Below are 11,566 nucleotides of genomic sequence, written 5' to 3' on the forward strand. Positions count from 1 at the left end.
TGCAAGGTGACCCCGGCAGGAGGAGGAGATGCAGGCCAAGACGAGGAGCTGGTGAAGGTGAAGGAGAAGCAGACGAAGGTGGAGGGAGAACTGGTGGAGATGGAGAGGAAACACCAGCAGGTCGGTTAAAGCAGCATCGACGCTCTGCAGCACAAACATAAAAATGATGACAACACTCTGCAGAATGTTTAAGGTTTGTTATTGATGTACAGTTAGTGGAGGAGAAGAACATCCTGGCAGAGCAGCTGCAGGCGGAGACGGAGCTGTTTGCAGAGGCAGAGGAGATGAGAGCTCGTCTGGCGTCCAAAAAGCAGGAGCTGGAGGAGATCCTTCACGACCTGGAGTCCAGGCTGGAGGAGGAGGAAGAGAGGGGCCAGGGCCTGCAGAACGAGAAGAAGAAGATGCAGACACATATCCAGGTGAGCAAAATACTCCTGCAACACCGACATGATGGTTCACACATCAAAATACACGTCAGCATTCTTCTTTTTTTAATGATGTGGATTGTGTGTGAAGGACCTGGAGGAGCAGCTGGACGAGGAGGAAGCCGGCCGGCAGAAGCTGCAGCTGGAGAAAGTGACGGCCGAGGCCAAACTGAAGAAATATGAAGAGGACATTTTGCTCCTAGAAGACCAGAACTCCAAGTTCATCAAGGTGAGAGAGAAAAGGATATGAAGGACGGAGAAACATGTGAAAACCCAGAGAAGCTTTTCTCCTGCATGAGTCAATATCAGAAATACTTTATAAATGAAATGAGAAAATGAAACTAGTAAGACAGAAACAATACAGATACCTGACCAACAGGGTCCCTCGTGCACAGCCAACCTACGTACTCAGGTGCCGGCTGTGTTATATAAGCAATACAAATATACCAAACAATATATACTGGAAGGAAAGATGCAATGAGAATTATAAGCTTCTGTTTGTAGTGGCACTGTTGAAATAAATAATATTTAAGAATGATTAAATGCAGCAGAAAGTTTGAGATCATGGGAGAATTTGTTTCCTGTTTGTGTCCTTTAGGAGAAGAAGCTGCTGGACGACCGAATCAACGAGATGACCTCGACGCTCGCTGAAGAAGAAGAAAAGGCCAAAAACCTGGGCAAGGTGAAGAACAAGCAGGAGATGATGATGGTCGACCTGGAGGGTAAGAGGCACTTCAACCTAAACATCGCATGTATGAATCATTACATGCAGACTTCTGTTGATCCTCTGTGGCATCTCTGCTCTCGTGTAGAGCGGCTGAAGAAGGAGGAGAAGACGCGTCAGGAGCTGGAGAAGGCGAAGAGGAAGCTGGACGGCGAGACGACTGACTTTCAGGATCAGATCGGCGAGCTGCAGGCTCAGATCGAAGAGATCAAAGTTCAGCTGAGCAAGAAGGAAGAAGAGCAGCAGATGATGCAGACCAGGTAAGACGTGCTGACGGCTTAAGACTCTTTAATCAGCTCTCGCGTTTCACAGTCACATGATAACATATTTCATTTTGTCAATATCATCTTAATCCCGGCACAAGCGATCACATTGCGAGATTAATCGCTGAATTTCAATAGTAAATCATGATTTATGACAAAATCAATCACAAGACAATGTTAAAAAACAGGAAAGAGACTCCAGAGACACACCTCCAACCCCCCTATCCTCGCGTTCACATGAAGGAGTTTTCAACGTTAAGAGCAAGCAACAGAGATAATTGATCTTTGCTCAAGCTGTTATCCACCTGTGTCCTGCATTGTTGTTAGCATGCTAATGTTAGTGCCCTTTAGTTAGCTCGTAGCTTCACATTGCATGTAAATTGACACAGAATGAGTTTGATCTAAAAACACAGGATAGACTGGATTTCTGATATATTGATGTGTAGCATGTCACACGTTCTTCCTTTAATGTTCTAAAGATGTCCGTGAGTCTTACCTCTGCGTGTGTGTTTGTCTGAGTCTGAACGTGTGAGTCAGTCTGAGGTCATCGTTACATACCTGTGCTGTACGCTCATCACACCAAACACTGCTGCCGGACACACACACCTGCTGTCCAACATGTGCTGCATTTTATCTGACTGATAACACTCCAGCAGCTCGGCTCTGATCGTCCTGTGAGACTAAATTAGCCTCTGACATGTTGCTGTTATTTATTCACTGATTGTCGCTGCATCACAATGTGTGTTTGAAATGTTTCAGAATCAACATGTTGCAGCTGTTTGTCAGAGAAAACAAGTCCATAGATGTACAGTAGGTCCTTTAAAGCAGTGGTTCTCAACTGGTAGGTCAGGACCCATAAGGGGGTCATGGAGCCAGTTTTAGTGGACTGGGAAGGTGTGCCTGAAAATAATATCAAAACGTTTTTAAAGCACTTTTGAAACATTTTCTTCTGATAGATATGTGCGTCCCTTTTCTATGTTTATTTATTTTTCTGGAGTCTGCCTGTCTTGTAAACTGAGCACGCCTCATAATTCCATAAAGCCGTGTATGTGTTGTATTCAGACGTTATCTACAAGAGGTAAGCGTGCTCAGGCCCGGTTAGTCCTGGAGCAGTGTGAGTGCAGAGCAAAGGGGGGCCATCAGGATTTTTACTGTACAGGGCCACTGGGCCTAGAGTGAATGTGAAGGGAAGTGTGAGCAACAACTGCTTTGAAACACAGTGACTCTGCTGCCACCTGGTGGAGAGTTCATCAAGAACATTCTTCTCAGTTTCTAGAGACAACATTCTAAAAGTGGGTTTGACCCAGCAGCAGTTTCAGTGTGAGGAAAAGATCAGAAGTCATTACTAAATAATACTTAATGACGGTTTAATGTTTTTTTATTTAGATGGATCTGATAGAAGTTGCAGGTGAAGTCCTGCACGCTGTCTAAACATTAACAACGTTATCGTTGGTCAACAGGTGCGAGGAGGAGGTGAGTCAGAGGAACAACGCTCTGAAGCAGGTGAGGGAGATGCAGGCTCAGCTGGCCGAGCTGCAGGAGGACCTGGAATCAGAGAAAGTGTCTCGAAACAAGGCGGAGAAACTGAAGAGGGACCTGAGCGAGGAGCTGGAGGCTTTAAAGACCGAACTGGAGGACACGCTGGATACCACCGCCGCCCAGCAGGAACTCAGGTACTCTGCTCTGATTTATACACGCACCATTTTGTACATTTAAAATGTTTAAGTTATATTTCTTAATAACATCTTGAAAAACATACTGAAACTATAGGTCAAAGGTCAGCTGTTTTCACATCTGAACATTTCTAGAGAATTTCAGGAGAACTGCTCCTTATTTTAAAACATGTGGTATTAAAAGTACAAATCAAACAAATAAATAAATGAAAAGGACGTTCTGGTGTCACTGTTTTCCTGTAGGACGAAGCGTGAACAGGAAGTAGCTGAGCTGAAGAAGACCATCGACGACGAGTCTAAAAACCACGAGGCTCAGATCCAGGAGATCAGACAGAGACACTGCACCGCGCTGGAGGAGCTGTCTGAACAGCTGGAGCAGGCCAAGAGGGTGACGCACATTTTCTCATTTCTACAACATGAGAGGACGAGATGAACCGACGGCACGCCTAACGATGATACGCTCATGTTTGTTGTGTTTCAGTTCAAGGCCAACCTGGAAAAGACCAAGCAGAGCCAGGAGAGCACCAACAAGGAGCTGGCCTGCGAGGTGAAGACTCTGCAGCAGACCAAGACCGAGTCCGAGCACAAGAGGAAGAAATTGGAGTCTCAGCTGCAGGAGTACGTCGCCCGAGTCACCGAGGGAGAGAGGGCGAAGGGCGAGCTGGCTGAGCGGACGCACAAACTGCAGGTTTGTAACTTTTCTGATTTGTTTCAGAGAAATCAGCCAAATTTAGATGTTTGTTTTGATGTTTCCTGAACTGTGTTTTACAAATACTCTTTCCTCAACTCGATAAACATCCTATACCTCCGCGTCTCTCCACGCAGACTGAGCTGGACAACGTGTCGGCCATGTTGGAAGACGCGGAGAGGAAGGGGATCAAGATGGCCAAAGACGTCTCTGGACTGGAGAGTCAGCTGCAGGACACGCAGGTGACTTTGACGAGCATCACTCATCTTAACGCTGCATTTTCTTTATCATTTATAACAAACTAATCGGACAAATTGATCCTTTTGATGCAGGAGCTGCTGCAGGAGGAGACGCGTCAGAAACTGAACCTGAGCGGTCGTATCCGTCAGCTGGAGGAGGAGAAGAACGCTGTGCAGGAGCAGCAGGAGGAGGACGAGGAGGCGCGCAAGAATCTGGAGAAACAGATGTTGACGCTTCAGGCTCAGGTGAGACATGAAGGAAGGAACCTCTGGAGAGGAGGAGGCACGGTCTAACTGTCTGATGTTTTTTTAAGATTTGGTACTTTACGATACGTCGATCACTTGAGAACAAAGATTGTATCGCTTTAAAACATATGCTGTGAATGAATTTGCTGTCAGATCTTCCTCCCGCCTGACTCTCCTGTTACCCTTCATGCAAACACAATAAACAAACAGCCAAATGTTCTGCAGGCAAACAGGAAGTGAAGAGACGACCTCTGGTGTTGATTTTCTATGATTGTGCTGAGACCTTCAACGTCATTCTTTGGGAAACACTGATACATGCAAACTGTTGTTCTGCTAACTCTGAGGGTTTCGTTTTTGTAGCTCTCAGAGAGTAAGAAGAAGCTGGAGGACGACGTGGGAACAATCGAGGGTCTGGAGGAGACGAAGAAGAGGCTGCTGAAGGACTTTGAGCTGGCCAGCCAGCGTCTGGAGGAGAAGACCATCGGCTTTGAGAAGATGGAGAAGACCAAAACGCGCCTGCAGCAGGAGCTGGATGACCTCACTGTGGACCTGGATCACCAGAGACAGATCGTCTCCAGCCTGGAGAAGAAACAGAAGAAGTTTGACCAGGTGAGCACACTCACGCCTCGTTACTGTAGAAAATATTATTCAAACAGATCAGAAACATGAATAACCTCCTCTGTGTAGATGCTGGCGGAGGAGAAGAGCATCTCAGCTCGTTACGCTGAGGAGCGCGACAGAGCTGAAGCAGAGGCTCGAGAGAAGGATACCAAAGCTCTGTCCATGGCCAGAGCTTTGGACGAGGCACTGGAGGCCAAAGAGGAGCTGGAGAGGGTCAACAAGCAGCTCCGAGCCGAAATGGAAGATTTGATGAGCTCAAAGGACGACGTGGGCAAGAATGTGAGTGTTCAGATTTTAAAAACACAAACAAGTTAAATATTTCAACCCTGCAGAGATCCAGGAGTAAGAGAAGCTACATACAGCTTATGTACTATATATGCATTTAATGTTTATAATACCACCATAATATCATCCTCAGGTCCACGAGCTGGAGAAGTCCAAGCGAACTCTGGAGCAGCAGCTGGAGGAGATGAAGACGCAGCTGGAGGAGCTGGAGGACGAGCTGCAGGCCACAGAGGACGCCAAGCTGCGTCTGGAGGTCAACATGCAGGCCATGAAGGCTCAGTACGAGAGAGACCTGCAGGGACGAGACGACCAGAGCGACGAGAAGAAGAGAGCGCTCGTCAAACAGGTGAAAGATAACACATGACATCTCAGACAGACGACATAGACGTTCAAATCAAAAAGAGCCACAGGTTAGACCTGAACCCAGAGCCCCCTGCCCTGAGGACTACAGGCTTTGCACGAGCGACGCGCAGGCCACGACCACCAGGCCACCGGTGTCACAACGATACCAAAATTTTAAACTTAGATTTGATACAAACAAAAATCCATACGTGCTTCAAAAACACAGCAACAAAAACATAAGTACTAGACGCCCAAGATTTGGTCATTTCTTGTTTTCAGTCCTCAAATGTTGCAGACAAAACTCCTGCATGTTGTCTAAATTGCACAAATAAGTTGGCAACTTTTAGGTTACAAATTTGTGCAGGTTAGTCAGTGTCACCTCCTCTGCTCTCTGTCTGTTTGTAAGAGACAAAAACGTTGCTTTTGCATCTTCATGAGACGCCAAAGAGACTTGAAAAAAGCCAATATTTACGCTCAAATAATGTGAAATCCGACCCTCTTGTTTCAAAAGTTCAGGACTGTTTTCTGCTAACCTGCTCCTCCACACATCCTCAATCTAATGCATTTTCATCTGCAGTTGTTGCATGCTGACATATAGAAACCTTTGAGGGGGTTGAATATTTCTGCAAATCTCTTTAAAGACAGTTTAGAAGCTGCTTCGTCCATATTAACGACTTCAACCTGCTGCTTTCAGGTGCGAGAGATGGAGGCAGAGCTGGAGGACGAGAGGAAGCAGAGAGCTTTGGCTGTGGCGGCTAAAAAGAAGCTGGAGATGGATCTGAAGGACATCGAGGGTCACATCGAGGGAGCCAACAAGGCTCGAGACGAAGCCATCAAACAGCTGCGCAAGCTTCAGGTACAGATGTTTATAAAGAGACTCCTTTAATCATGTCTGGATTGGTTTCTCTCTGAGCAGCATTTCTCACGGTGTTCTCTGCTTCAGGCCCAAATGAAGGACTACCAGCGGGAGCTAGAAGACGCCCGAGCCTCCAGAGATGATATCTTCGCCTTATCGAAGGAAAACGAGAAGAAACTGAAGAGTCTGGAGGCCGAGATCGTTCAGCTGCACGAGGTACGAGAAGGAGGGGCGGGGCTGCTTTTTGTTTCACATGCTTACTGGTTGACATGACACATAAAAAAGCTGAAGACCCCTGAATTTAACGCGTAACCTTTCTGTTCAGGACCTGGCAGCATCTGAGAGAGGTCGACGTCACGCCGAGCAGGAACGGGATGAGCTGCAGGATGAAATCTCCAACAGCACATCTGGAAAGTACGTTTCACTCAAGCAAAGCTGATTTTCTTCTTAAAGTTCAGAGTATGAAACTTTAAAGTAAATTAAAGTATGTAACTCTGACACCTAGTGTTTAAAATGGGTACTGCAGTCCAAATCCAAACGTGATAACTGGTCTCATATCTGGCAAACCGAGGGGTCCTGAGGTCAACGATGACGTCATATTAAATGTAAAAGTTTTTTAAATTCATTTATCTTCTGTGTGCTTCAGGTCGGCTCTGATGGACGAGAAGAGGAGGCTGGAGGCTCGTATCGCTCAGCTGGAGGAGGAGCTGGAGGAGGAGCAGGGCAACATGGAGCTGCTCAACGACCGCTTCAGAAAGACGACCATGCAGGTGAGCTGTGAAGTAGGAGCACTGAGAGGAGGGGCTGGAGAGAACATCTTTAAAATGATAACGTGTAACAATCCTCCCTGCATCACTTCGTCCCCCCTGTCGTTCCTCAGGTGGACACTCTGAGCACGGAGCTGAGTGCAGAGCGCAGCACGGCACAGAAAAGTGAAAACGCCCGTCAGCAGCTCGAGCGTCAGAATAAGGAGCTTCGGGCCAAACTGGGCGAGCTGGAGGGGTCTGTGAAGAGCAGGTTCAAGGCCTCCATCACCGCGCTGGAGGCCAAGATCGCACAGCTGGAGGAGCAGCTGGAGCAGGAGGCCAAGTGAGAGATCGTTCTGCTGCTTCATTAAACTCATGAGAACTTTAATCTGTTCAAAATGTTTTTACAATGATCACTGTTTCTGCACTGAAGGGAGCGAGCTGCAGCCAACAAGATCGTGAGGAGGACCGAGAAGAAGCTGAAAGAAATCTGCATGCAAGTGGAGGATGAGCGTCGCCATGCCGACCAGTTTAAAGAACAAGTAAGTGATGCTGATAGAAAGTTAATCACCTAATCAAGATCAGAGCGCGACACTGCTCCCCCAAAATGCTTTCATCAAACGCCTTTTGTTTTTATTTTGTGTGTGTGTGTTTTTGTGTAGGTCGAAAAGGGGAACTCTCGCATGAAGCAGCTGAAGCGGCAGCTGGAGGAGGCTGAGGAGGAGGCGACGAGGTCGAACGCCTCCCGCAGGAAGCTTCAGAGAGAGCTGGACGACGCCACCGAGGCCAGTGAGGGTCTGAGCCGAGAGGTGCACACGCTCAAGAACCGCCTCAGGTACGGACAGAGCAGACGGGAAACAAATCTGCTGTTTAACATTTAAAAAAAAAAATGTTTATTATCCTTTTAATTCAGGACAAGCATCAGTTTTACATCCAGGATTTTCCACAGTTTTCAAAGCTGAAACTCAGAGGGAAGAATGTGCTGTCGGGTCAGACACTGTTTTTAGCGCCTGTGTAACAGACTGCTCATACAGAGTTTGGAGGGATGGGAGTTTTTAACACACATGATTTTCATATCAGTCAGTCAAATCAGAGTTCTCTGTGATTTCAGCTGAACAGACAAGTGACCACAGGGCTGTTCTCTGATGATGCTTTCCAAAGCAGCCCAGTAACATGAATTCCTGCTGAACTCCACAGACTCTCAGTCTGCGTTAGAAGTTCATAGGCTGTTGCACTCTGGAGCAGAGACTCTCAACATGAGGACCTCCAGCTGAGTGTGTTGTAGATATGATCCCAGAGGTTCTTGTACAAGCAGACCTTTGTGTCTGGGTTCATTGTGGATGACCACAGGCTCATGGTCACCCAATTCCCTGTGATCAAACAAACTGTTTTGTCCTGAAGGGGTCGCCAAAATCAACGAGAGGTGAAAGTCCATCATTGTTGATTTAATGAGCAGATTTCACAACATGCTTTCAGCCGTACGATCAATATTTAGTTTGGCAGAGACGTTTGCCTTTTAGAATACACTGACTGGATGAAGATTTAACAATGATAAAAAGTGATTTCTCTTTTACCCCTCCTCCTGCAGGCGTGGTGGCCCCATCAGCTTCTCCTCCAGCCGCTCGGGCAGACGTCAGCTGCAGGTGGAGGGCACGTCTTTGGACCTCCTCTCTGACGACGAGCTGGAAAACAAGATCACAGACAACAACGCTAACGAGACTCCAGCTACTCCCCAACCCCAGCAGCAGGAATAGACGAGGAAATAACGCCTTAACCTTCAATCTCCCAGATCACAAAATAAAACAATCAGCCACCTCCTCCCAGCTGCGCTAACCATACTCATACGGCGGCCATTTTTATCTGACATCAAGCTCAGAGTGGGAACATAGAATTCTGTTTGAAGTCTGCGTCATATAAATATCAACATTCAGATGAAGTGATAGTAGATACCAGCTTTGAAATGATGTCTCATGGGGCGCTGGTAGCCTAGTGGTTAGTGCGCGTGCCCCACGTATGAACACTGTAGTCCTCACAGTGGGCGGACAGGTTCAAATCCGACCTGTGGCTCCTTTCCCGCATGTCAATCCCCACTCACTCTCTCTCTCTCCCTGGTTTCAGACTCTATCCACTGTCCTGTCTCTGAAATAAAGCCCCAAAATAAACTTTTAAAATAATGTCTCATGTTAGCAATTAGCAGCTTTCTATGAGCTGTGAAGGGGCTAAATGCTAACACTACCATATAAGGATGTAACAATCCACTCAACTCACGCTATGATTCACAATACTGGGTCCCCGATATGATTTCATCCTATCTAATTAGAATTTTTCATATTTTTACGCCTCTCTTCCTCGGCTAATTATGTTGAAACAACAGAGGCCAAAAGCAGATAGCACCCTCTGCTGGTTCAAATAGAGTATTGCAATATATGTTTTTTGTCTAGTCGATTTAAATCGTCCTTTATTTGTATTGATTTTTATATTAATATTATCACAAGCTATCTGTATGTCCCTGTTACCATATGATCACAGGCATAAATACAGTCTGGATATTATGAGAATTTGTCCGATGTATATACGACCTAATCACCTGGAAGACGTTTATCATTTTATCATCCTTTAAGGTTTCCATCCTGAGCTTCAATCAGACGTAACTATGGCCACCGTGTGAATATGTTGTCCTGCTAGCCCATGTTAATGGGATCTCTCCAAGCACATGCAGCATGATCAAAACAGGATTCATCTATAAATCCTGACGTTGTATCTCAGCCCTGACACCAGCAGACGGACCCCGCCCCCCCCAAACGCTCAGCCCTCTTACGAAGCACTTCTCTGCCTTATACCCCTCGTTATCGAGCTGCAGAAAAGACGTGCTTTATCGTAACCTGCACAGAACCTGCACCTGAAGAAACAAAGCACGTTAACATGAAACATGTCGACCTTCTGATCGGGTCGTGCTCGTAGCTCAACGGGTGTTTTTGGATGATGGTTATATTTTGTTGGACCAGATTTTTAAAAAGCTCTTTGAAACGCTTCCGAATGCTAAAAGTTCAGCATTGCAATATTTAAACCGAAGGAGCCGCCTGACGTTATCTCTTCATGGATCTACAGTTATGTCCATCATATAAACCAGTTTAGTTATCTTAGCTGACATGTAACTTGATAGTATTTTTTAAACCCACATGCTCTGATTGTCTGCTTGCGTATGAAAATAGAAATGTGACTTTAAGCTGCCTCTTTGCCTCGCGATGCTTTTCTGAAGGTTTTAACCATATTCATGAAGCGGCCATTTTCCTCTGATGTCACTCTCCGGGATGGAAGCTCAAACGCTTCATTTCAGCTACTGTCTCTTTAAGGCCCTCCTCCCCATGTGCCAACTTTCCTCTGATTGGCCGGCTCCCTGGAAGCCTTCAGAAGGGCAGAACGCTGCAGGGCTGCCAGGGGAGTGCTGAGAGAAGAAAACCTATGTAAGAGGTTTCACCAGCTCACATAGAGGCTTGAAGCCATCTCGAGAAATTCTTGGTTTCATATCGGGGAACTGTTTAAAACCCGCCTCAGCTCCAGCTCTCAGCCTGTCGTTAGGTTGACTGAAAGTTAGACTGAGACAGCATTTCCAGCATGGAGACCGCCATCGATGGGACTCCAGCGCCCCCTGCAGGAACAGACGGGGGACGCCACTCAGGCTTCAAACGTTAATATTTACAGTCTGTGGGATCAAATGAGTTAACAGCGGTAAAGGATAAATAGCTGACAATCTTCCCACACTGAGCATGACATCAGAGGAAAATGGCTGCCGTGTGAGCAGTGAATTGGTTCTATATATCTGACAATAGGTCGGTGTCGACTTGTAATTATTCGTTGTGAAAGCAGCGATCCGAGCATGTTCCTCTGCTTCCTTCTTCTTCTGTGCCTTTTTCCACTCATGTGAAACTGAAACCCCATGTACGCCACTCACATACTGAACGAAGCGTCATTTCATGAAGGTATTTTCATAGTTTTTTGCATTTTATCACGAGATGTTTGTGGGGTTTCCTGTGATTTGTATGTGCTGCTGCAGCAGTGGTTGAAATGTCGAGCCGTGCAGGAGTGTTTGTAGTCGGGTGCGATGACTTTTCTTATCAATAACTTTTATACTTTTTGAGTTATTAAGATTTAAAAAACAATCCAATAGACAGCGACTGTATTTATATCTCTGCTACTGTATTCAGTACAAAAGTCCATTCATATTTCAAGATGCCCAGAACTCCACGTTGACCAGCTGTACCAACGCTCTCCATCATGACATGTACAGTTCATGAGTTATTAGGAGCTATAATGCATTAAAGTCTATTGAGCCCAATTCACTCACCTTGTTTCTCACCTGTTTGTTTTTGTATTAATCCCAGAGGAGAAGATCGGGTTTACACTCTTGTTATTGACTGCTTGGGGCCCCAGACCAGTAAGGGGGACCCAGAGGGCTGA

At 46.3% G+C, this 11,566-nt stretch overlaps 1 protein-coding gene across 1 annotated transcript in view; it reads left to right on the forward strand.

Moving 5' to 3' along the window:
* LOC110001280 (myosin-10-like) overlaps positions 1-11,448 on the forward strand; it is a 52,514-nt gene extending 41,066 nt beyond the window's left edge. Inside the window, 22 exon segments of the mRNA XM_065964441.1 lie at positions 1-35; positions 38-120; positions 213-419; positions 517-654; positions 1,024-1,147; positions 1,238-1,409; positions 2,873-3,085; positions 3,329-3,473; positions 3,567-3,773; positions 3,911-4,015; positions 4,106-4,258; positions 4,619-4,867; positions 4,946-5,158; positions 5,298-5,510; positions 6,201-6,362; positions 6,450-6,578; positions 6,688-6,776; positions 7,009-7,132; positions 7,243-7,451; positions 7,542-7,650; positions 7,771-7,943; positions 8,697-11,448. The exon segment at positions 1-35 is cut by the window's left edge and continues 7 nt beyond it. Of these exon segments, the coding sequence (XP_065820513.1) occupies positions 1-35; positions 38-120; positions 213-419; positions 517-654; positions 1,024-1,147; positions 1,238-1,409; positions 2,873-3,085; positions 3,329-3,473; positions 3,567-3,773; positions 3,911-4,015; positions 4,106-4,258; positions 4,619-4,867; positions 4,946-5,158; positions 5,298-5,510; positions 6,201-6,362; positions 6,450-6,578; positions 6,688-6,776; positions 7,009-7,132; positions 7,243-7,451; positions 7,542-7,650; positions 7,771-7,943; positions 8,697-8,862 (3,418 nt within the window). The 3' untranslated portion in view covers positions 8,863-11,448.
* The last annotated feature ends 118 nt before the right edge of the window (positions 11,449-11,566 follow it).

The sequence above is a fragment of the Labrus bergylta genome, chromosome 16 (assembly GCF_963930695.1).
Source record: "Labrus bergylta chromosome 16, fLabBer1.1, whole genome shotgun sequence".
In the NCBI taxonomy this organism is placed as follows: domain Eukaryota; kingdom Metazoa; phylum Chordata; class Actinopteri; order Labriformes; family Labridae; genus Labrus; species Labrus bergylta.